The 22,366-nt window shown below is 40.1% G+C and overlaps 1 protein-coding gene across 1 annotated transcript in view; it reads left to right on the top strand.

The window, feature by feature from the left end:
• Positions 1-22,366, top strand: part of POLR3B (RNA polymerase III subunit B) — a 60,931-nt gene that overhangs the window by 18,710 nt on the left and 19,855 nt on the right. Inside the window, exons 13-23 of the mRNA XM_083574081.1 lie at positions 2,062-2,223; positions 2,833-3,033; positions 3,781-3,943; positions 4,248-4,401; positions 6,129-6,203; positions 6,699-6,797; positions 7,774-7,901; positions 13,693-13,902; positions 16,537-16,695; positions 17,902-18,019; positions 18,709-18,851. Of these exons, the coding sequence (XP_083430207.1) occupies positions 2,062-2,223; positions 2,833-3,033; positions 3,781-3,943; positions 4,248-4,401; positions 6,129-6,203; positions 6,699-6,797; positions 7,774-7,901; positions 13,693-13,902; positions 16,537-16,695; positions 17,902-18,019; positions 18,709-18,851 (1,612 nt within the window). The remainder of the gene's footprint in view (positions 1-2,061; positions 2,224-2,832; positions 3,034-3,780; positions 3,944-4,247; positions 4,402-6,128; positions 6,204-6,698; positions 6,798-7,773; positions 7,902-13,692; positions 13,903-16,536; positions 16,696-17,901; positions 18,020-18,708; positions 18,852-22,366) is intronic.

The following is a 22,366-nucleotide window of genomic DNA, read 5'->3' as shown; positions in this document are numbered from 1 at the left end:
GCATCTGCATTGCACACAGGTTCTGCAGATGAATTCACATTAGTAGATTAATCTACATTACCATTTACTTGCCACTGTGTGATCCTTTAGGAACTATCTCATGGGAAACTCAGTTTTGCATGATGTAAGGAAAGATTGACTATCAAAGGGGAAAAGATTCCAGCGCCCAGCATTGGTTTTGAGTAGTCACTGATATGTGCAATTGACAAAGAATCCCATCTACCCTTGACCCATGATTGACCTCTGTGACAGTTCCCAACTAGATCATTATAGCTGACCTAAATTCAAGTTACTATCCCACATAAATGTCAACTTTAGTCATCAAATGAATTCTCACGATTATGTTATGCAATGGAAGGCAAAGAAAGGTCTGTGCTTTTTGCAAATCAGCAGGGATGTGATAATGATGAAAATATGGCAAATACAGTGAGTGGAAATGTTCGCTGGGAGAGTAGATTCAGTTACTGGCCCATGGCCAATGGGGGGGGTCACGGTAGTGTTAATGCGTCTTCGAAAATGGAGACAGTTTTAAATTGGTTTAATTCCATGGAGGAATTAAATAATGCAATAGACTCCAGAATGTCTTAACAGGGCCCGTTTGAATACCTAGTTTGTTTAGCAGTTAACAATGCTTTGTATACTGGGAACTTGTATTTTTGGCATTCGGTAGCTGCTGTATTTTTAGTCTTCCTGACAGAGCTGCTGTAAAAACCAAGAGTTAGAATAGAATTGCCAAGTTCTAGAGCTTATACTTCTTCTTTAGGGGATGCAGGAAAGGCTTTTCTTTGGAGCAGGGGTGGGTGGGGAGTGGGCATTCAATCCATGTGTAGCTTGCAGTGCAAAATTTTAGATGGATTAAGTTCCCACTAAAGTTCATTAGCAGAAGTTGGGTGAAATGTGAATGGGTTAATTGGAGAGCAAACCAAAAGACGAGTGTGATGTTAAAAAGTGAAAGAAATAGCTGGAAGGAAATAATTCAATAAAGAACAAATACAGATTTACAAAACTAGAAAGGACCATCCTTTCCCCATTGTTATTGTTGTTGTTGTTGTTGTTTAGTCGTTTAGTTGTGTCCGACTCTTCGTGACCCCATGGACCAGAGCACGCCAGGCACTTCTGTCCTCCACTGCCTCCCGCAGTTTGATCAAACTCATGCTGGTAGCTTCAAGAACACCATCCAACCATCTCATCCTCTGTCGTCCCCTTCTCCTTGTGCCCTCCATCTTTCCCAACATCAGGGACTTTTCCAGGGAGTCTTCTCTTCTCATGAGGTGGCCAAAGTATTGGAGCCTCAGCTTCACGATCTGTCCTTCCAGTGAGCACTCAGGGCTGATTTCCTTAAGAATGGATACGTTTGATCTTCTTGCAGTCCATGGGACTCTCAAGAGTCTCCTCCAGCACCATAATTCAAAAGCATCAATTCTTCGGCGATCAGCCTTCTTTATGGTCCAGCTCTCACTTCCATACATCATGGGGACTTCCTTTCCCCATACTGATAGTTATTCAAGGAGTTACTCCCGGTTCAATTTTCATAACATATTTTGGCTACTGAGACATTTACATATGTGTTAGCAATTCTGAAAATGAAAATGTGTTAGAGTAGTTCTTCTATAATAATGTGGCATATCTATTTAAAAAGCTCTACATTTAAAATTTAAAAGATGTCATTTGGTGAGCCAGCAGATGAGCAGTTAGGTTTATAGAATCCAGGGTTTAAACAGGCCTATTCTGGTGTTTTATATATCTGTTTGTTAGTTATTTTTACAGTACTTTTCAATAGAACTTCTCTGTGTTGTTTACATAACAGTTTAGCTGTTTTATTTCAAGTGTTCTTAAGAACAGGCTGAAAGAGTTCTGACTCTGTCTTGTTGAAAATCAGATTACTACTTTACCCATAAACTAGAATTATTTGTTTATGTTGTAGTCGTTTGGTCAGATTGTGAAAAGTGCCATTCTTATTTCAGGATGAGCAACGTAAAGGAATGACCCTCCAATTAATGTATCTCCAGTGTGACTTCCATTGCTTGCTTCCCGCTGTAAATCTCCTTTTTTCTGTTGCAGCTTCTTTCCCTTCTGTTTGAAGACTTGTTCAAAAAATTTAACTCTGAATTGAAAAAGATCGCTGACCAAGTAATTCCCAAGCAGAGAGCAGCCCAGTTTGATGTAGTTAAGCACATGCGGCAAGATCAGATCACCAATGGCATGGTGAATGCCATCTCCACTGTAAGTGTTTCATTTGCTGTGGAAGGGGTAGGAGAGCAGTGGGGAATCTCTGACCCATGGGCATGATTAGGCTGGACAGGGGGTCCTCATTTGGCCCATGAGAACATTTTCCCCAAGCCATGCATGATGTCAGGAGTGGGGCAGGTAAATACATGGATGCAAAGCATCCTTCAGGAGTGCTTCCATTTGCCCTTGACAACCAGGCTTTCATTTGGCACCTTTTAAAGCTTGTCACCAAATGCAATTGCCACTGGGATTGGATCCCCTTGGTTGCTTCCAAGTGATGTCTATCCCTGCCGAAAGTGTGGCTTGGAGTCTTTGCCAACCAGCTGACTGGTGGTTGCTGCAAACTCCACTTCCTGTTCTTGCACAGTTTGATTTCAGAATAGCACTGGTTTGTATTGTTACTGTTTATGCAAATATTCACCAGGCTTTTCTGCCCTAAAGTCTTGAGGACAGGCGGAAAGCTGAAGCTATTTTACCACCATAGTTAAGAATCATCCATGTTTTCAAATATGGATTGATCTGTTTTCATATACTATTTTACCACTTTTAAAAGTAAAAATCTCTACTGCATTCTGACAGACTTGTGTCGTTTTTGACTTTTAGGGGAATTGGTCACTGAAGAGATTCAAGATGGATCGTCAGGGTGTGACTCAAGTATTGTCCCGCCTGTCCTATATTTCTGCTCTGGGGATGATGACAAGGATCTCTTCTCAGTTTGAAAAGACTAGAAAAGTGAGTGGTCCCCGATCTCTGCAGCCATCTCAGTGGGGTATGCTGTGTCCATCAGACACGCCTGAAGGAGAGGTAAGAACCATAAACTTGATTTATTTTCCCCCATCACAATTTGATATGCTGAGCCATCAGTTGAACTTGAACAATTGCACTAGTGGCCAAAATAGTGAAAACCTTTTGGAAAATGTGTATTTCTGAGGTTTGATGGCTCATAACACCAGTCTTCTTTAGAATAATTCCATAACATAATACTGAAATATTGCATATCATTAGAAAGATTAGTTAATGCAGACTATAATGCAACAAGCTGTGTTGGATTATCTTTATCCTATCAAAAGTTATAGCCAAATAAAATCAGTTATACACAGAAAACCACAATAAAGGATATTTCGTAACTTCTCACCATTTCTGTCAGAACTTAGTGTGGAAACCTTTTGCCGCAATTACAGCCCTAAAAATGGCATCCCATGAAATGAACCAAGGATTTTAGTTCGTCAGGTGTTATCATGTGAAACTAAGATTATATGATTGCTTCTATCAATCGTGCTTTATTCCTTGGTTGCTTCTGACTAACAAGTTTCTTTAATCGGTTCCAGATTTTCTGTTGAATTAAGGTCAAGGCAATTACGTCACTTTCTAAATGACCAGTCAACTCCTTAAACTCAGTTTGTCATTGGTCAGTTTTGAGTTAAGGAAATCCACTTATTGTTATATAAGGCAGTTGTGCTGTCTTTTTCTGGTTATTTGGCTATAAATAAAATAATTTTATATGAATTAACTGTGTGCGTATTTTTTCATTATTATTTCTTTTCCTTTCAGGCCTGTGGCTTGGTTAAAAACCTAGCGCTCATGACTCACATTACGACTGATATGGAAGATGGTCCTATAATTAAATTAGCTGGTAACCTGGGAGTAGAAGATGTAAACCTTTTGTGTGGAGAAGAACTTTCCTATCCAAATGTGTTCCTTGTTTTCCTTAACGGTATGGCACTTCTGAAATTTTCTGGGTTGTTTAGCTTAGAAGTATAGGTGGAAGATTAAAATTTTATTTTGTTTGACAGAATTTGTATACCACTTCATTGCAAATAAAACTTCTTTGTGGTTTACAAACGTTAGCACTGCACCTGTCTGAGTCGTGAATTCTGAAGTCCTAGGGAAGAGTGGGATTGAGCAGGACTGGCAGCAAAATAGGCCACGGTTGGCCCCTTCTGTCTGAAAGGTGACAGAGCTGTGCAATAGCGGGTAATGGAGATGAGAGTGCTTAACATAATTGCTTTATTGAACAGGCAACATCCTCGGGGTCATCCGAGACCATCAGAAACTTGTCTACACATTTCGGCTAATGCGGAGAGCTGGTTATATCAACGAGTTTGTTTCAATCTCTACAAATCTTACCGACAGATGTGTGTATATTTCCTCCGATGGAGGACGATTGTGCAGGTAAGAAACTTGAAATACACCTTCCCTGAATGGCTGCAACTGCAGTTTCATGTTCGTTCAGCTCATTCTCAGGAACAGGTTTCGTATAAACTCCCTTGACAAGGTGACTGCTAAACAACCCTTTTTTGTCCAGAAGTTCCAGCATGATGGATGCATGTTTCAGCAATAAAAGGCAGCACCAGTGTATTTGACATTGGACCAGTTTGGATGATTGTTCAAGGCTTTAAGGCAGAAATGAGCTCGACTCCTCCCATCACATGCCAGCTTCATTTTGAAGATCTGAGCTTGGAATTATAGCAGAGTTCCTCATTCTGCCCAAACGGGGAAAATCTATTTTTAACGGCAGTTGTTAAACCAATAAAATAAGCCAGTGTTAACAAAGTTAACCAGCTGACTGATATTAAGTCTAGTTCAGACATAACAGGAAACTCTGGCTTAATTTTAAGTAGTCAAGATTTACAACCCTAAGCCAGCAAGTACTTAGGATGGAGGAGAGAAGGAGGACTGCTAAGTCCTAGTGCTCATTCCCAGCTTTGCAAACCATGTTTTATGAAGCCTTGAACAACTGTCTGAACTGGGCCACTGGGTGACTAATAAGTTTTGTCAGTTTTCCTGTGGCTTTTCCCAACTCCCTCATAATCCTTTCGCAGTGGTTCCGATATCCACTTCAACATTTAAAAGTGCTAATTAGCCTCTGAACTATTAGCATGGACTCTTGGAGTGGAATTCCCAAGTATATTGCAGTTATTTACTGCACACTGCGAGAGCGTCTTGTCCAAACAGAAACAGCCCTTGACGTTTTGATTGTGCATGCCATTCTTTGTATCAGTGTTTCTGTGTGGTGGTGCTGGTAGAAGCCTTTTAGAAAAATCATTCCTGCTTGAAAGCTATGCTGCCAAACAGCAAAATTTTTTATACTTTTGTTCTCCAGTGTGGAGTTGGACTTAGGTAGGTGATACCAATGGAATGTTATATTCGCTGATCAATATATTATATATTATACCCCTCCTATTCCCTTGCTAATGTTTCTTAGTTATTGCATTAGCTGCTGTATTACATACAGCAGCATTTGTTTTGGTGTTTAGATCTCCTGCGTGATATAATAAACTTGACTTCGCTTGTCCTTTTATATACGGGTGGCGCTGTGGGTTAAACCACAGAGCCTAGGACTTGCTGATCAGAAGGTCGGCGGTTCAAATCCCTGCGACAGGGTGAGCTCCCGTTGCTCGGTCCCTGCTCCTGCCAACCTAGCAGTTTGAAAGCATGTCAAAGTGCAAGTAGATAAATAGGTACCGCTCCGGCAGAAAGGTAAACGGAGTTTCTGTGCGCTGCTCTGGTTCGCCAGAAGCGGCTTAGTCATGCTGGCCACATGACCCGGAAGCTGTACGCCGGCTCCCTCAGCCAGTAAAGCGAGATGAGCACCACAACCCCAGAGTCGGCCACGACTGGACCTAATGGTCAGGGGTCCCTTTACCTTTACCTAAGCTTAATAAATGTTGCGATACTCATCGGCAAGCTTAAATAATACTGTTCCGTTAGAAGGAACACTGTACAGGACTTGGTATGATGAACTGAAACCTTCATCTGAAATTAAAATATGGTCCCTGATTAAGGAGAGGATTGAGAAAAGTGAAAACTGTTTGGATCTACAGCTCCTGAGGCTCCTGAAGGATTTATCAACCAATATGCAACGTGTTGCTTAACTCTCTTCCTTTCCCCTAATGCAGGCCTTACATCATTGTAAAGAAGCAAAAACCTGCAGTTACAGGCAAGCATATGGAAGAACTTGCACAAGGTTATAGGTAAGGAACCGGGCAAGATGCAGCATGCTTGTTTCCTTGTCTAGGTATAGCTATGCAGAAATTAGGATAAATCACATTAGGTGATCCTGTAGCAATTAAAAAAGAAGATGCTTCTACCAGTTTGGACCAGGGATGGGGAACATGTCCCTCCAAATATTTTTCAGCTACTGCATCATCTCTGACCATTGGTTATGCTGGCTGAGGTTGATGGGACTTGGAGTCCAGTGACATGTGGAGGGCCATAGGCTTCCCCTCCCTGGTGTAGGAAATGCTGAGCTAGTGAGACCAGCAATCTGACCCTGTATCAGGCAGCCTCAAACCCCACTTTCATTTCATGCTAGTATATGAGCTGGTTTTCCGAAGAATTTAGTTCACAGTAGAGTAACAGTTCAGTTTCTACACAAATTGGCCATTCACTTTTTAAAATAGATGTGATAACACAGGCTTAATGTGGAATTTGTAAGTTATTTTTACACATTCATGCTCTGCCTTCAGGAATTTTGAAGACTTTTTACACGAAAGTCTGGTTGAATATTTGGATGTGAACGAGGAAAATGACTGCAACATTGCACTGTATGAACATACAATCACAAAGTAAGTGTTCTGCGTTAAGAAATTTGTGTGCTAAAGCTAGTAGTGGCATAGGAAGGAGTTCCTCATGTTGTGTTGAGTGGCCTACAGGAGTGAGAAAGCAGGGAATGATGCATATATATGCAGATATCTGAGATAAAGTATGCTATATATTTATGAAAAATGCTCCTCAGGGATATTTATGTTGTCTTTCATTTGTATACCTGATGGAACTATGAATGCACTCATGGGGTTCCTGAACAAGCGTGCTTCCCCATTTAGATCAGTCATATTATATTGTTATTATTTATTTAATTTGTATGCATCCCTTCATCCAAAGGTCCCAGGGCGGCATATCTCTTTACATTTTCCCACTATGGAAACCCTTGGAGTGGGTGGGGGATTTCTTGTACACCCTGGAGCTTCCAGCCTATAAGGCATCACTAGATTACCGACTTGTAAAATGCAATAGAGGAACGTTTTGTGTGATTTAGAATGCATGGTCGCAGTCACACCATGATGATACTGTTTTGTCACAGAGCTACAATTCCCAGAACACTTGACAAGCTGCTGTCCCCAGGGTTCCCACCACCGCTAAAGTGGTATACTAGTGCTTCAGATGTATGGAGTGGATGCAGCCCTTATATTTGCCATTCTCTTCTTCGCTGTCTAACTGTGTGACTTTTCCATTATTTCCCTGGTTCATGAAAGCCCTGAAATACATATTTGAGCCTTCATGTTTGTCAATACAGTCAAACCTTGGTTGTCGAACGTAATCCGTTCCGGAAGACCGTTTGACTTCCGAAACGTTTGACAACCAAGGCTTGGTTGCAAGAGCTTCTTGCACTCACGCGGAAGCTGTGTTGGAAATTCAGGTTCTGAAAAATGTTCAAAAACCGGAGCATTTACTTCCAGGTTTTCGGCATTTGGGAGCCGAAACGTAATGACATACTCATGATCTTTTTGTTTCTCTCCCCTTCCTCCCACCTCCGCCTAAAAGAGAGACAACACACCTGGAGATTGAACCTTTTACTCTTCTTGGCGTGTGTGCCGGCCTCATTCCTTACCCTCACCATAACCAGTCTCCAAGAAACACTTACCAGTGTGCTATGGGGAAGCAAGCGATGGGTAAGACCTGTGCCTCACATCTGAGTAGTTGCTTTGTTATGCAAGCTCTATAGTATTAAATTATTTTAAAACCATTGATGATAAGCCGATTTTTCCATAGTGGAATGTGAGATTCAAATTTGTTTTTAAAGATGCTTAAAACAGCATTGCCAGTATGAAAGTTACTGTACTTGCTTTTTCAGTGTTGCTGGAGAGCTAGCAAGTGTCTTTATGTCACCTTGCATTGCAGCGTTCTGTGCTCTATATATTTTTCTAAAATAAAAATAAAAACTGCACACAAAGACTGACAGAGAACATGGAGATTTCCTGTCAATCACTAATGTGTGTAACCTTTCAGTATTAATTGCTAGTTCTTTAACAAGATCTAGATATGGAATTGTAGTTACAATGAATTTTCCCTTTCTGGGAAAAGCTGGAATGCACTCGTTACCAGTGGCTTCTTAATGTGGTAACAAATAATATGAGCATTGAAATCTTAAGTACATTTACAGATCTGAGTTCAGTGGATGATACCTTTGAGCAAAGACACATAATACCAAACTACAACTGTGGAAAAGCAGCAGATTCTCATATATGCTAAATTTCAAATAGTAATGCATCGCTGTCCTATTTCACAAATGTTTTGCCATCTTTTGCTCGCTGGCTAAACCTTTCCCCACTAGTTATTTATTACAAATACATATAAAGTAGGGTATAAGGTTCACAAAAACAAACAAACCCACCTGCCAGTAGTTCATATTAGAGTGTGCTAGTTATGCAGTTCATAAGTCAATGCAGGAATACAATATCACCTTCCAAAAAAGATATTTTGTCTCAATCTAGCAATCACTATTATTTCGTTAAATGAGCATGGTAATTCCAGGGGTGCAAATCCACCTCCCCAGTCTGTAGAACCTGTGGACACAAAACTTGCTCTTTCCATTGAAATGAATGGGGCAGTGCATGGGTGCATTGTGCGCATGTTGACCCCTGTATCATATGTTTGCTTATTTATGATAACACACAAACACACACACACACAAACTTTCAAGCCTTCATTAAAATAAACTTAGCACTTCCTGGGCTTACCAATTTGCATTGTATCATATAGCTTTAAACTGGGTCATTTACCCCTCCCCCCCAAAAAAAACCTTTGTGAATAAATCTCTCCCATCCCATCCCATCCCCACTCTTGGATACTGTCCTTGAAAAATTTATCTGGAGCAGTTTCAGTTGCAAGCAGTGCCAGAGAGTTGTGTTCTTACTATCTCATGTTCAGTTATTAAGACTTACTCTTGAAAAGTTAACACCAAGCTGTGTTTAAAATATTTACTATTAATACTTTACTATTATGTATGTGCTATTTCTGGAAATCACATTTCCCTGAATAAATTTTTAAACTGAATCGTGTTCCTTCTCTGTCACTTCTTCTGGCAGAAATAAAAAGTTGGAGGAAAAAACTTATATATATGCGTACTTTTTATTTTATTTTTGCCTCTCTTTTTTTACTGTGATCCTCCCCGCCCCTGCCCCGGGGACTCTATTTTAGGACTATTAGCCTCAGAAGGTTTGGTTAGTTACCACACACAGTTAAGCAGGATCAGTGTGTACAGAAAGCCAATTCAGTATCTGTAGAGTTCTTTTGTAGTTTTCTGTGTGAAGGTCTTTTTTTCTCGTTTTGTTTTCAGTGTCATTTGCAATTCATTGTCTGTGTTTTCTGAGGTTGGTGTATTCAGCTGCTTTGACCCTGGGTCTTGCACATTTAGCTCCTTGGATACAATCCTCTGACGTTACTGCTGACGCTGGGAACACAAAAGCTGCTGAATATCTTTAGTAATATTTTTTTTTAAGGCTTTGTTTCTGTCTGCTATTGCAAAGCACCTGACTCTGAAGAAAGAGCAGGGAGACAAAACTGCATTTCTAAAGTTGGCATATTACAGATTTGTTTAAATTGAGTTTTAACATTGTGTGTGGAACGTTTGCGAAAAACCTATGGAATCTCCTCCGTCCCACCAGGAAAAAAAACACCCTATGTGGTCATAGTTGCAATTCTCTCCCAAGTCCTCCTAGATTTGCTAGGATATTTGCTAAGTAATATCAGCACGGAGGAAATTTTGTGCTGAGTCTCATAAACTGACTGTTTTGAGTCTGTCTGCGGTGATTCATCGCATCAGATACGTTTGCCCTTTAAAAAAAATCACCCCAGCCCTCTCTATAGTCGTCTTTGCCCACCCCCTGCTGCCACTAACTGTCTTTGTATTGTCCTGGAGGAGATCCATGTTCAAGTCCATTTAGTCACTTCCTGGGCTGTCAAGAGCTTGGGATTATTGAGATAGCATTTTAGCTTCCTGCTGAGAAGAAAGGACCCATTGCTCAGCCTTGCCCCATTCTGATCACTGAAATGCTTTCATTGCTTGCAAAAATTGCATCCTTGGGCTTAGCAGTCATTCAAGTGAGGGAAATGGGTGTGTCCCATAATATGCAGGTGCTGTAGATGTATTTTGGAAAGTATGGTGAGCATACTCAATAGCGAAAAATATGGTTTTAGGTTATAGGCTTGGGTGAGCTGTTGCAAGACTATTTAAGCATTTTACTCATAATGCTTATATCCTGGTTTTCCTTCAAGAAGCTTAGAATGCAGCTGATCTGAGGCTCCCAGGTGGTGTTGCATCCAGGCACTGAGCAGGGTGACACCTAGCTAGGCTTCAACAATGTAATAGTATCATATTCCTCCAAGCAGTCTCTGGATGAATGATGACAGGGACTCTTGAGTAGCTTCTATATGTGCAGCAGAACTTTAGAGGTTGTGGAGAAGCTGCTCCAAATTCTGGAGGACCTTCAAGTCTCTTGTCTCATGCGGTGTGCGTTGTTTCAGTAGAACAGAATTGGAGGAAGCTTTAGTACACATGTGGAAATGCTTGGATGTGCAAGGCTATTGGATCCCAGCCATAATATTAAAAGGAACTCAGAGATAAATTATCCCTATAAATACAGTGGATGCTCGGGTCGCGAACGTGATCTGTGCGGGATGCACGTTCACAACCCGTGAGTTGCGATTCGGCGCTTCTGCGCATGAGTGACTGCCGAAACCTGGAAGTAACCCGTTCCGGTACTTCCGGGTTTCGGCGGTCCACAACCCGAAAAAACGCAACCTGAAGCGGTTGTAACCCGAGGTATGACTGTAATACATTCAGTAGCAGAAGGAGGAGGAATATATATTTATTTATATCCCATCTTTTCCCCAGTCCAAGACTAAAGGTAGCTTACACAGATAAAACAGAACAAGCTAAAAACATAAGATGTCACAGCAAACTATGGTTTGTTGTTACAAGAACATGCTGCAGCCAGTGTTTGGAACTTGCACGCCGCCCTGCCCTTCCTCTCTGCTTTCCCACACAAAGAGAGGAAATGTTAACCTGCCATTTATGGTTTGTAACAAACTGCTGTTTCCTATTTTGTCTTATTACAGAAAACTAATTTGTGCAAACCATAGTTTAGCAAAGCAGGATATCAGATGAGGATTGTTAACTATGATTTACACAAATCAGTGTTTCTTGAATTGTGTTAAAAACACAAAACTGATACTTTACCATTCTTTTCCCTGTTTATGGAGGAGTGGGAAGAATACATGCTTCCAAAAGTGCAAATGGAATAGGTACCTAGACTAGTTAACTAGCATATTAGCTTCCCATGCAGCTGTCAAATATGTTCATATTTAAGAAAGATACATGTTGCTATTTAAAATATTGGTGATGAATTGTTCTGCTTATTAAAAATATTTGAGGGTTAGATCCAAACTTAGTCATGCTTAGAATAAACGTATTGAAATCAATGGGAATGTGTCTGGATCCAGCTCTCTGTGCCTTGTTCATTAGTAAAGTTCCAAACATACAGGAAAGGTTGGCCTTTTCAGGGAGCGATGTTCATACACTGATTGCTATCTAAAGGTTTTATGGAACCTCAGGAATGCACTCACCATTCATGTCTCTGAAAAGGGAAACTTTTACAGGCACAGCTCTGGATTGCAGCCATTATGCCTTGCCCCATGGCTAATCCACTGAAATAGCTGCTGTATTTCTAACTAGGTTGCTGCAAGCCCAGTTCTTGATAGAGAAATAGACTTTGTAGTGGCTTTTGCAGCCTAGCTCTAGGGTGGGTAACACAAGGGCTGACAGGTGATAACTTGAGGTAAATAAATGTTGCCAAAAGTAGACTGATGCGCTGAGGCCTTTGGAGATACAGTGGTACCTTGGGTTACATACGCTTCAGGTTACATACGCTTCAGGTTACAGACTCCGCTAACCCAGAAATATTGCTTCAGGTTAAGAACTTTGCTTCAGGATGAGAACAGAAATTGTGCTCCAGCGGTGCGGTGGCAGCAGGAGGCCCCATTAGCTAAAGTTGTGCTTCAGGTTAAGAACAGTTTCAGGTTAAGTACGGACCTCCGGAACGAATTAAGTACTTACCCTGAGGTACCACTGTACAGCCATGTTGTCCAAGCATTTCTTGATTTAGGTTTAGGTTTTTATGATGTTACTGTTTTAAAAAGAGAGAAGAGGGAGAAAGAAAAGTCATGTATTGTAAAATTTTGTTTGGTTAGTGAGGTTGAAAGAAACACTGAGGCAATGGTGAACCCAGGGTGGTTGGTTTTTTTTTAAATATAAAGTTGTTTAGATTGATAGTTTTATTATGTTGTTGTTGTTTAGTCGTGCCTGACTCTTCATGACCCCATGGACCAGAGCACGCCAGGCACTCCTGTCTTCCACAGTTTTAATAATAACATTTGCTTATTGGCACTATGACTGTGAGTTTTATTCAACTAAGTTCTACTCAGCATAGATCCATTAGGGATTAAACCCACTGTCTCCAATACTAGTCATACTTGAAGTGGGCCCAAACTGATATTAATGAACATGACTAATTTAAGTCCATTAATGCCCATGGGTCTACAAATATGAACGACAGTCCTTTTAAAACCATGTATATATATTGCTGTTCATTTGATATGTATGCCACTTTGCTGCATTCTTCTATAAATGCTGCATACATAGACAGAGGAGGAGGACAGATGAGACACAGCTGAAGGTAGATTGAAGAAGTGCTATATGGAGCACTCTTTAGAGTCTCTTATTTGAAAGCACTATCAGACAAATTATAGAGCCTGGTACTTGCAGCTTTTTCTGATGACTTTTCCATACCACTTACTAGTAGTTGGTAGTGTAAAAAACAGCGTTTTCAAGAATCATCCAAGCTATTTTGCTGATGATAATTGCCCAGCATGACTTGGGTCCAAGCTATCTGAAAGACTGTATTCCCTCATACGAGCCCATCTGGGTTTTGAGATCTTCAGGGGAGGCCTACCTCTTGGTCCCACCACCCTCACAAGAACGCTTGGTGGGGATGCAGGACAGAGCCTTCTTAGTGGCTACTCCCAGACTCTGGAACTTCCTCCCTGGAGAAGCTAGATTGGCTCCCTCCTTTCTCTTCCATTGGCAGTCGAAGCCCTTGTTCCAACAGGCTTTGGGGAAACTGTCTGCTTTTAGTGAAAGGGCTGGTGCTGTGCTGTTTTTATTGCATTTATTTGTATGTTTTAAACATATGTTCTGTATGTTTATAGTTTTAATTCTATCAGTGTTTGCTTTTACTATTGTTTGCTTTTATTATTGTTTTCAAAATGTTTTTAGCAATTCTTGTTTTTATTTGTAGGCTACCTTGAGTCCTTACAGCAAAAAAGTCAGTGTATAAATGAAATATTATTATTATTATTATTATTATTATTATTATTATTATTATTATCTTTTTTTAATTGCAGGTACCATTGGATATAATCAGAGAAACAGAATAGATACTCTTATGTATCTGTTGGCATATCCCCAGAGACCAATGGTTAAAACAAAAACCATAGAACTCATAGATTTTGAGAAATTGCCAGCTGGACAGAATGCCACAGTTGCTGTGATGAGTTACAGTGGTTATGACATTGAAGATGCTCTTGTGTTAAACAAAGCTTCTTTAGACAGAGGTAAGAAGGACATCATAATGCTCTGCCATTATCAGCGGATTTATTGTATTTTAGTGTTTTGTTGGAAGCCGCCCAGAGTGGCCGGGGAAACCCAGCCAGATGGGCGGGGTATAAATAATTATTATTATTATTATTATTGAGTGCTATGTTTCTTTCTTCAGCTCAATTCATTCAACCATGGTAAATAAATTTAGCTACAGTTCAGTGGAGAGGGTAGCCATTGTGGTATCCTTCAGACATTTTGCTGAACTACAAATCCCATCATCTCTGACTATTGGCCATGCTGTCTGAGGCTGATTGGGGCTGGAGTCCAAAAAGTACTGGAGGGCAGAACATTGGCTACCCCAGATTTAGGGTAATATTTCACTTGACAAGCCATGGTTTGTGACCTGTCATACACTTTTAAACCCGTGGTTTGTAAAAGCTATGGTTTGGTGTGATTCCTGAACCAGAAAATCGTAGTTATGGCCATTGCTCTGATTTCAGAAGCCCCTGCAAGAGAAATGCTGAGCTGATTGAAAACAAATGCAAGCAGGCATCTCTGAACCCAATTGGCCTGTACATTTGAAATTATGGTCAAATTAAATCAAATTATGGTTTAGGGCTAAGCTATTACCATAGTTTGACTTCTTCCCATAACAATAAACCATCGTTTACCATTACACCTAACTGCAGCCACTGTGTTACAGCAAACGAAATGGGAAAAGGCAGTATAAAATTGCCTAGCAAATCTCTATACTTAATCCTGAACCAGAGCACTTTTTGAAAAGGAAGCAAGCTCTCTAAACCAATGCTTTTTAATGCGTACAATTGCAGTGTCATATATCCTTTAGCGGAGCTGGCATCTGACCAAAAGGAACGTACTAAATTTTGCCGAAGGTTGGTGTGTGTGTGTGTGTGTGTGTGTGTGTGTGTGTGTGTGTTTGAATGTATCCTGCTGTCTTCACTTTGATGAAGCTTGTCTGGATGATCTGGTTTTAGTGTTCTGCTAACAATCATTTTCAAAGTGCCATCTCCCTTGAGAAATGCCTAACATTTATTTTGCGTGGCCACAAAACTTTCCTGCCAGCTTGTGCTGATACATCCTAGCACACTTCCCCCAGCGTTTGCACCCCTCCTTGCTAGTTGCCAGGCAGCCATACTCGTATTCCTAGACATGTATCTTTGGCATTAATGTCTGCACACTTAATTTATTCTTTTTTTCTAAAACAATGGCAGACATGATTTAAAGCAGAATGTTTTCCTTCTTGCAGACTGCTAACATTGGGGAGAAATCAAAGACTGTTCAGAATTACTCCGTATCACTGAATAATGTAGATACGTCAAGCATAACTTACAGCTATTTTTGGGTTTTCAATCCAAAGTTTATTCAAAGGCATTCTACTTGTGTTTAGAAATATGTATGCGTTTTAGTCAGTTAGGGCTAAGGAGGAAAACTCAGTGCATTTGTATGTTTAGCTCTAACTTTTAGTTCTTACAAGCAAAAGTTATCAGTATCATTGACTGATATTTTTAGAAGGGCAAACTAGAGGTGATACTTATTTTTTTTTTAATACTTTGAGGCCTTTATTAAAACTATGGAAAGTTTCTGGCCACTTTGAACTCAGTTTTAACAAGAGTAGCCATATTAGCAATCTCTGATGCTTTAAAACTAACAATTTTATTGCATCATAAGGCCCATCGCATTTTCATAGTACTTGTTAGAGATGTTTTTAATTGTTTTACAATGTTTTAAATGTGTTATTTTGTTTTATTTTTAATTGTGTTGTTTTATCTTTGCTGCCCTTGGCTCTTCACAGAGAAAGAGGAGGATATAAATTTAATAAATAAATAAATGCCGGCTTTTGTAGCCTGCAGAGGTCCATGCCAAAATTGCTGTAGCCTGATCCTATACTTGCAATTACACATAGGATCTAGATATATGAAAGCTTAGGGAGGGGAACCAGAAAAATTGGGCAGGAGACCTACTTCCCACACCAATTTTTTCCATATATATTTTTTCAGGCCCTCTCTAGTAGGATCACAGCCCTACACTTTTAAAGGTGTCCGGGAAATAGATTTTTGGTTGCATTATCTTATTAATCAGTTACAGATAGGTAGCCGTGTTGGTCTGCCATAGTCAAAACAAATTTTTTTTTTTTTTTTTTCTTTCCAGTAGCACCTTAAAGACCAACTAAGTTAGTTCTTGGTATGAGCTTTCGTGTGCATGCACTTCTGACGAAGTGTGCATGCACACGAAAGCTCATACCAAGAACTAACTTAGTTGGTCTTTAAGGTGCTACTGGAAAGAAAAAAAAAATTTTTTTTGTTTTTATTAATCAGTGCTACTCAAAGTGGTAGTCCATGGGCTAGTGCTAGTTCACAAGCCACCGGCTGCCAAACCCCAGTGACTCCACCACAGCCCAGGTTGAGTGGGATGCTTCAGGGACTCAATAGGGTACCAGGCCCTGGCACCTTGGGATGGGAATTGCCGGTCTACCACATCAGGTAGCTTGAGAATCACTGTTATAAGTAACTTTTCAGAGGGCCCATTTCTGTACTGTAGATGTAGACTGTGAACTTGCAACGTAATATTCACTTAACTATCTAACTCTCATGGCAGGAATCTTGATTAACTTGTTTGCTTTCTCTGAGGTTTTGGAAGGTGTCTCGTGTACAAGAATGCCAAGTGTACTCTGAAGCGTTACACAAATCAGACATTTGACAAGGTGATGGGACCCATGCTGGATGCAGCTACACACAAGCCAATCTGGCGCCATGAAATTCTAGATGCTGATGGTATTTGCTCTCCAGGTATACAGTGATGTTTTGTGTATTTTAAGAAACTATCATTTTGCGCAAGTGTGCTAGGTACAACACAGAACACGGCAGCCCCGTGCCCTGCGGCATTCCATCAAAGTAACAGAGTAAATATGAACAGCTGGGGGATTAATAATAGTGGGGAAGCATTCAGTGTAACAGAGAGTAGATGAAATTATAATGCATGCTTTGTCGATGAAGTTGAGTTTTAAGATGGAGTATAGCTAAACAAAGTGAAAACTTTGTGCCAGGCAAATATGTTCTTGTTTGCCCTGGCATTTGGTTCTTAATTGGTGGGGTCGGCCCATCTATGAGGCAAGGTGAGGTGACTGCCTCAGGCGGTAGGAGTCACAGGTGCAGAATATCCTGATGACAAACTTTCTCTCCTCCCCCCCCCCTTGTTCCTGATGTAGATCTTCCTTCACCCCTTCTTCCCTGATGGGGAGGGGGGCACCATTTGGGGGTCTTCCTCAGGTGCCAAAATGTTTTGGGCCAGCCCTATTAATTGGGATCAGATGATATGATGAAACTTTAGCCTGTATTGGTGTTCATCTTTTAGTATGATGGAGTAGGCATTGTCATTAAAATGATCACTTTTAGTAAATAATACTATGTGTTCATCCTTTAGTGGGGTGGAACATGACTGTCCTTTTGTAACATTGCAGGATGAGCACTTTCAGTCATTGATGGGGGTTTTATGTTATTTAAAATTTTGTATTCGATGTTCTTTTACAACTCTGTCTTTTTGAGACATTTTATGTAATATTCAACAGATAAGTGCAATAAATAATACTAAGAAGCTTATTGGTGGCTTTTTAAAACTGTCCACTTAGAATAATAAGATCCAGTAGTCTGTTCACTGCCAATTTTTTCTTTACTTGAAAACTTTTTTAAATACAGTGGTACCTCGGGTTACATACGCTTCAGGTTATATACGCTTCAGGTTACAAAATCCGCTAACTCAGAAATATTACGTCGGGTTAAGAACTTTGCTTCAGAATGAGAACAAAAATCGCGCTGCGGCGGGAGGAGGCCCCATTAGCTAAAGTGGTGCTTCAGGTTAAGAACAGTTTCAGGTTAAGAACGGACCTCCGGAACGAATTAAGTACGTAACCAGAGGTATCACTGTACTTCATAATTTTGATCAACTTGATGCATTAAAAAAGCACAACCTGTTTTCTTCTTCCTACATCCTTACAGGTGAAAAGGTAGAAAACAAGCAGGTGCTTGTGAACAAATCAATGCCAACTGTGACCCAGACGCCTCTGGAAGGCAGCAGCATCCCGCAGCAACCACAATATAAAGATGTGCCCGTAACGTATGTCACACCATCATACTTTATTTCTAAAAGCCAAAGGGGGGGAAAGGAAGAGTGGGTAGTTCGTGCTTAGTTCTGGAAAAGTGGGAAATAAGGCTGAACAACAGAAGGCAGGGAAACCAGGTCAGGAACTTCATTGGATCACGGCCAGTGAACTTGGTTTTCCAGGTTGTGCAGTGTAGAATAACTGTAGGCTAAAGTACACATTCCATTAATCATGCTGTTAAAGTGCTTAAGCTGGCCATTTTTATTTTGAAAGAAAACTAGATCCATTCTGGAACATGCTGTATACCTCAAATATATAGAATCACAGAATTGTAGAGTTGTATATTATTTGAAGAGAACATCCAAAACTCATGTAACAATAAATGCAGAAGTTGTTCAGGTAAATGTCATTTCTATTATAATTTTCACTTATCGTGGAAGGGCTGGGCTGCAACTTATTCTTTATTTATCTGTTAATGTTCTTTTTTAATATTCAAGCGCAGTGGTATCATTTTTAAATCAGGGACAGAAAGGTGTCTGTCATTCCTTTCCTTATAATTTAATTCCAAATGCGTTTTAGCAGTAGTTTTAGTATAAAAAAGTACATTTGCTGTCTGAGCTTAAAACTTGCAACCTGATGTCCCACAAACAATGTGGCTTTATTTCTGAGAAATGAAATATGTGTTTTCTCTCCTAATCATTAGTTACAAAGGTGCAACTGATTCATACATTGAAAAAGTCATGATATCTTCAAATGCTGAGGATGCATTTTTGATCAAAATATTGCTGAGGCAAACGAGGCGGCCAGAAATTGGAGACAAATTTAGCAGTCGCCATGGGCAAAAAGGTATATACATTGTTATGTTTAATTTTTTAAATTTGCTGTCCTTGAAATAATGCAATATGCATTGCTTATTTTGTAGCATATGGGGGTACCTGCATAAAATTGGTATATACATATATGCCGCTCTCAGCTATTCATAAGTACATATGCTCATGTTACTAAAAATGTGTCAGTGGATGCAAATGACTGGGAGCCTAATACTGTAAAATACAGAATATAACAATGCTAACAAAGAATGGAAATTGCTCTGTTTTGAAATAACAATTCTGCACACAATTGGCCAAAATATTCCAATCTCTTTGTCTTTGTTCATGTACGTGTGTGTGTGTGTGTGTATGTGTGAATGCATATGCAGTGGTACCTCGGGTTAAGTACTTAATTTGTTCCTGAGGTCTGTACTTAACCTGAAACTGTACTTAACCTGAAGCACCACTTTAGCTAATGGGACCTCCTGCTGCCCCCGCGCCGCCGGAGCACGATTTCTGTTCTTATCCTGAAGCAAAGTTCTTAACCTGAAGCACTATTTCTGGGTTAGCAGAGTCTGTAACCTGAAGCGTATGTAACCTGAAGCGTATGTAACCCGAGGAACCACTGTATCCAAGTGGAGATGGTATTGCAATCTTACTTATCACTGATCTGTTGAAACTTTAAAAGGGTTACTGGACTTTAAAGAACAACAGAGCTGAGTGCAACCACCATTGTGCTGCCTTTTGGTTTACTTTATGGGTGCGTGGCAAGCAGCAGTAGCAGGAGATTGAAATAAAGCAATTGACTATCCCTTCATGATGTTCACGATGCTTCTAGCCAGCTCTGCCTATGAGGATTAGGAATGTTTCAGCACTTCCAGTCTGCTGTCCAGACCTTAGGTGGTATTTCATCCCACTCTGGTCACTGCAGGGCCACTTGGCTAAAAGATGGTACAACATGCAGAGTTCATTTGCAGTGACTGACTGATGCTAACTGAATTTAGACCCCTTACTTACAATTCTCAATTGTGTAAAACTCTCTATATCTTTTAAGTTTTTATTAAAGAATATTTAGCTGATGAAAAACCTGCCTTTCAACAGCTTGGGCAATTGAATAAATTCTAATATTGCCAAGACCTTGATGGTGTTGCCTTTTGGAGCATGCCTGGAATTTTTATAAGCAGAAGCTACCAGCTATCTTTTTTGAAAGATAATGCATCTTTAATGCTGCGGAGCTCAGTGGGTGTCCTTGGACCAGTCACCATCTTTCTGCCTAACCTACCTCACAGAGCGATTGTGACAATAACGTCTTGGAAGGCAGTGACCAGTATCATGTGAGTCAACTTTAGCTTCGGGAAGGAATGGCAGGTTGTAAATGAAACAAACAAACAAACAAACGATAAATAAATAAAAATCAAGTTAGGAATATTGTCACATAAGCGCCTCATTTGCTTTCTGTTATCAGGCATCAATCAAAGTGTGAAAATGAGGTTGTTACCTATAAACAAACCACTTGCTCAGATGCATTGCTGGTAAGGCCTCAGTTTCTACGTCTTCCCTTAGCAACTCTGCAGCAAAATTAAGGTAGCAGACCTGCTTTTCAGAGAATCTAGGGGGAAACCAATAGGAATCCCCCAGGTGAAGTTTCTTGATAAGGACATCTCCTGCGTAAAGCAATCAGACTTGTTAATTTCCCCAAGTGCTCTACAAAATATATGCATTGTTTTCAGTGCACTTGGAATGGTATGCTTGACTGCTTTGCATACCGTGCCTAATTATGTTAATCATAGAAAAAACGTGGAGCTGGAGCTTGCTAGATGCCTGACCACTTTCCAAGCCGCAGTTCTGCTGTTGGAAACAACTCCCAACAAATGCCCGTCAAGCCTTTCTTCTTCAAATGTTTCAGTGCAGGAGATGCCATAGCATACCTTGGAACTTTAGACCATTGCTTAGTCTGCATGACTGTTCCCCTGAACCCACCCCATAATGTCTAACCTAAAAAATATATCTTCTTGCAAGAGAAGGGTACAGTTGTCCTTAGCAGATAGGTTCAGTATTGGTTCCTCTTTGTTTTATGAGACCCTTTTGAAAACATACCACTCGCAATCTTCTCTTGCTCTGTGCAGCATGAGACAATATCAAGTACATTCAGAGCCTCAGTCAGTGCCCCCTGGGAGCTGAGTGTATGCTGCGAGGTGCCCCAGAATCTTCTGCAGCACCCACATTTCTGCAGTTGACAAAACAGAGTGGAAATTGTATTTACTGAAAGGAGGAAGCTGGGGAAAATACTTCTCCAAAGTCATTAAAAAAAAATGTTGCTTCAATAATATTTCAGAATTCTGTATCTTCTGAAAGTTGTGGATAAGCAGATGTAAAACCACACTCTATTCAGTAATGATGCACTTTGTTGGTGCTTCTCCTTTTTACCCTTCTGTAAAGGGTACAGTTTAGGGGATACTTGAAATTTTGCAAGGAACATCCTTGCATTCTTTTGGAGTGCCAAACAGAAAAACCTAAACCCAAGTGAGATAATATTCATGTTGTTATATCAGTAGCTTGACTTCCACCAGATACCTTTTGAGTTCTAACAAGCAAAAGGAATGATTTAACAGTCATGCTTATTTTTTTCAAATTCACAAAAACTGAAATCAGTTCTTGATTCCACAGAGGGCTGGGAGAACAGAGAAGTTCTGACTTCTATATTCACCAGATCATTATATTTCCAGATTTCCTCTTGCTTCTGTAAAAGTCCCAGTGGAGGGGGAAAGTTAGGCTCCTTTGATGTGAAAAAAGCAATATATCACTTCTCTGAAAGAAGGTTTTGCAGTCTCTCATGTGAAAAAGGATTAACACCTCCAACAATGGTCCTGCAGATCACAGAGCTAAGCAGCAATGCTGAGCAGTATTCCTGAAGTGGAAGAACTGTATTTAAGCAAGGAGGATTGAAATGGCAAACAGAAGCTGTTTTAATAGCTAAAGATCCCAGATAAAGGCTTAAACATTTCTTGAAGTATATGCTCTAAAATGCCTCTAAAGACAAGGAAATGACTTCAAATTCATAAATGCTATCTTTAGGAAAACAAAGTTCTGTGGCCCTTAGCATTGAGATAGTGCGTGTTCACTGTAGTGCAGAATAAAGATACATTATTCACAATATCCAGTACCTCTTATAGCCTTTTTCTTCTCTGGTATTATTTAATTAGAGTACACTATTAAAAGCACAGGTCTGACAAACTCAAACACAGGATGGTAGACATAGTCCTTTAAAAATATATGGTGGCCTGAGGACCACATGAAGTATCTTTCTTAGTCTATTTTTGTCCTGCTTTTCAGCCAGCAGGCTTCTAAAGCAGCTTACATCAGCCAATCCAATTAACTGAGGAATCCTATGTATGTCTGCTCAGAAGTAAGCCCCAGTGAATTCAATGGGACTTATTTCTAGGGAAGTATGTATAGGATTGCAACCTAAAAGTGCAATAAAACTGCAATTAAAATGCTATTAAAGGCAGAACTCAAGTTAATCCATTGGAAGACAAATACATAATTCTAGTA

This window comes from Podarcis filfolensis (genome assembly GCF_964270895.1).
Source record: "Podarcis filfolensis genome assembly, chromosome: 10".
Lineage (NCBI taxonomy): Eukaryota > Metazoa > Chordata > Lepidosauria > Squamata > Lacertidae > Podarcis > Podarcis filfolensis.
Note: the sequence above shows the minus strand (reverse complement) of the source record. Positions and strands in the feature narration are given on the sequence as shown.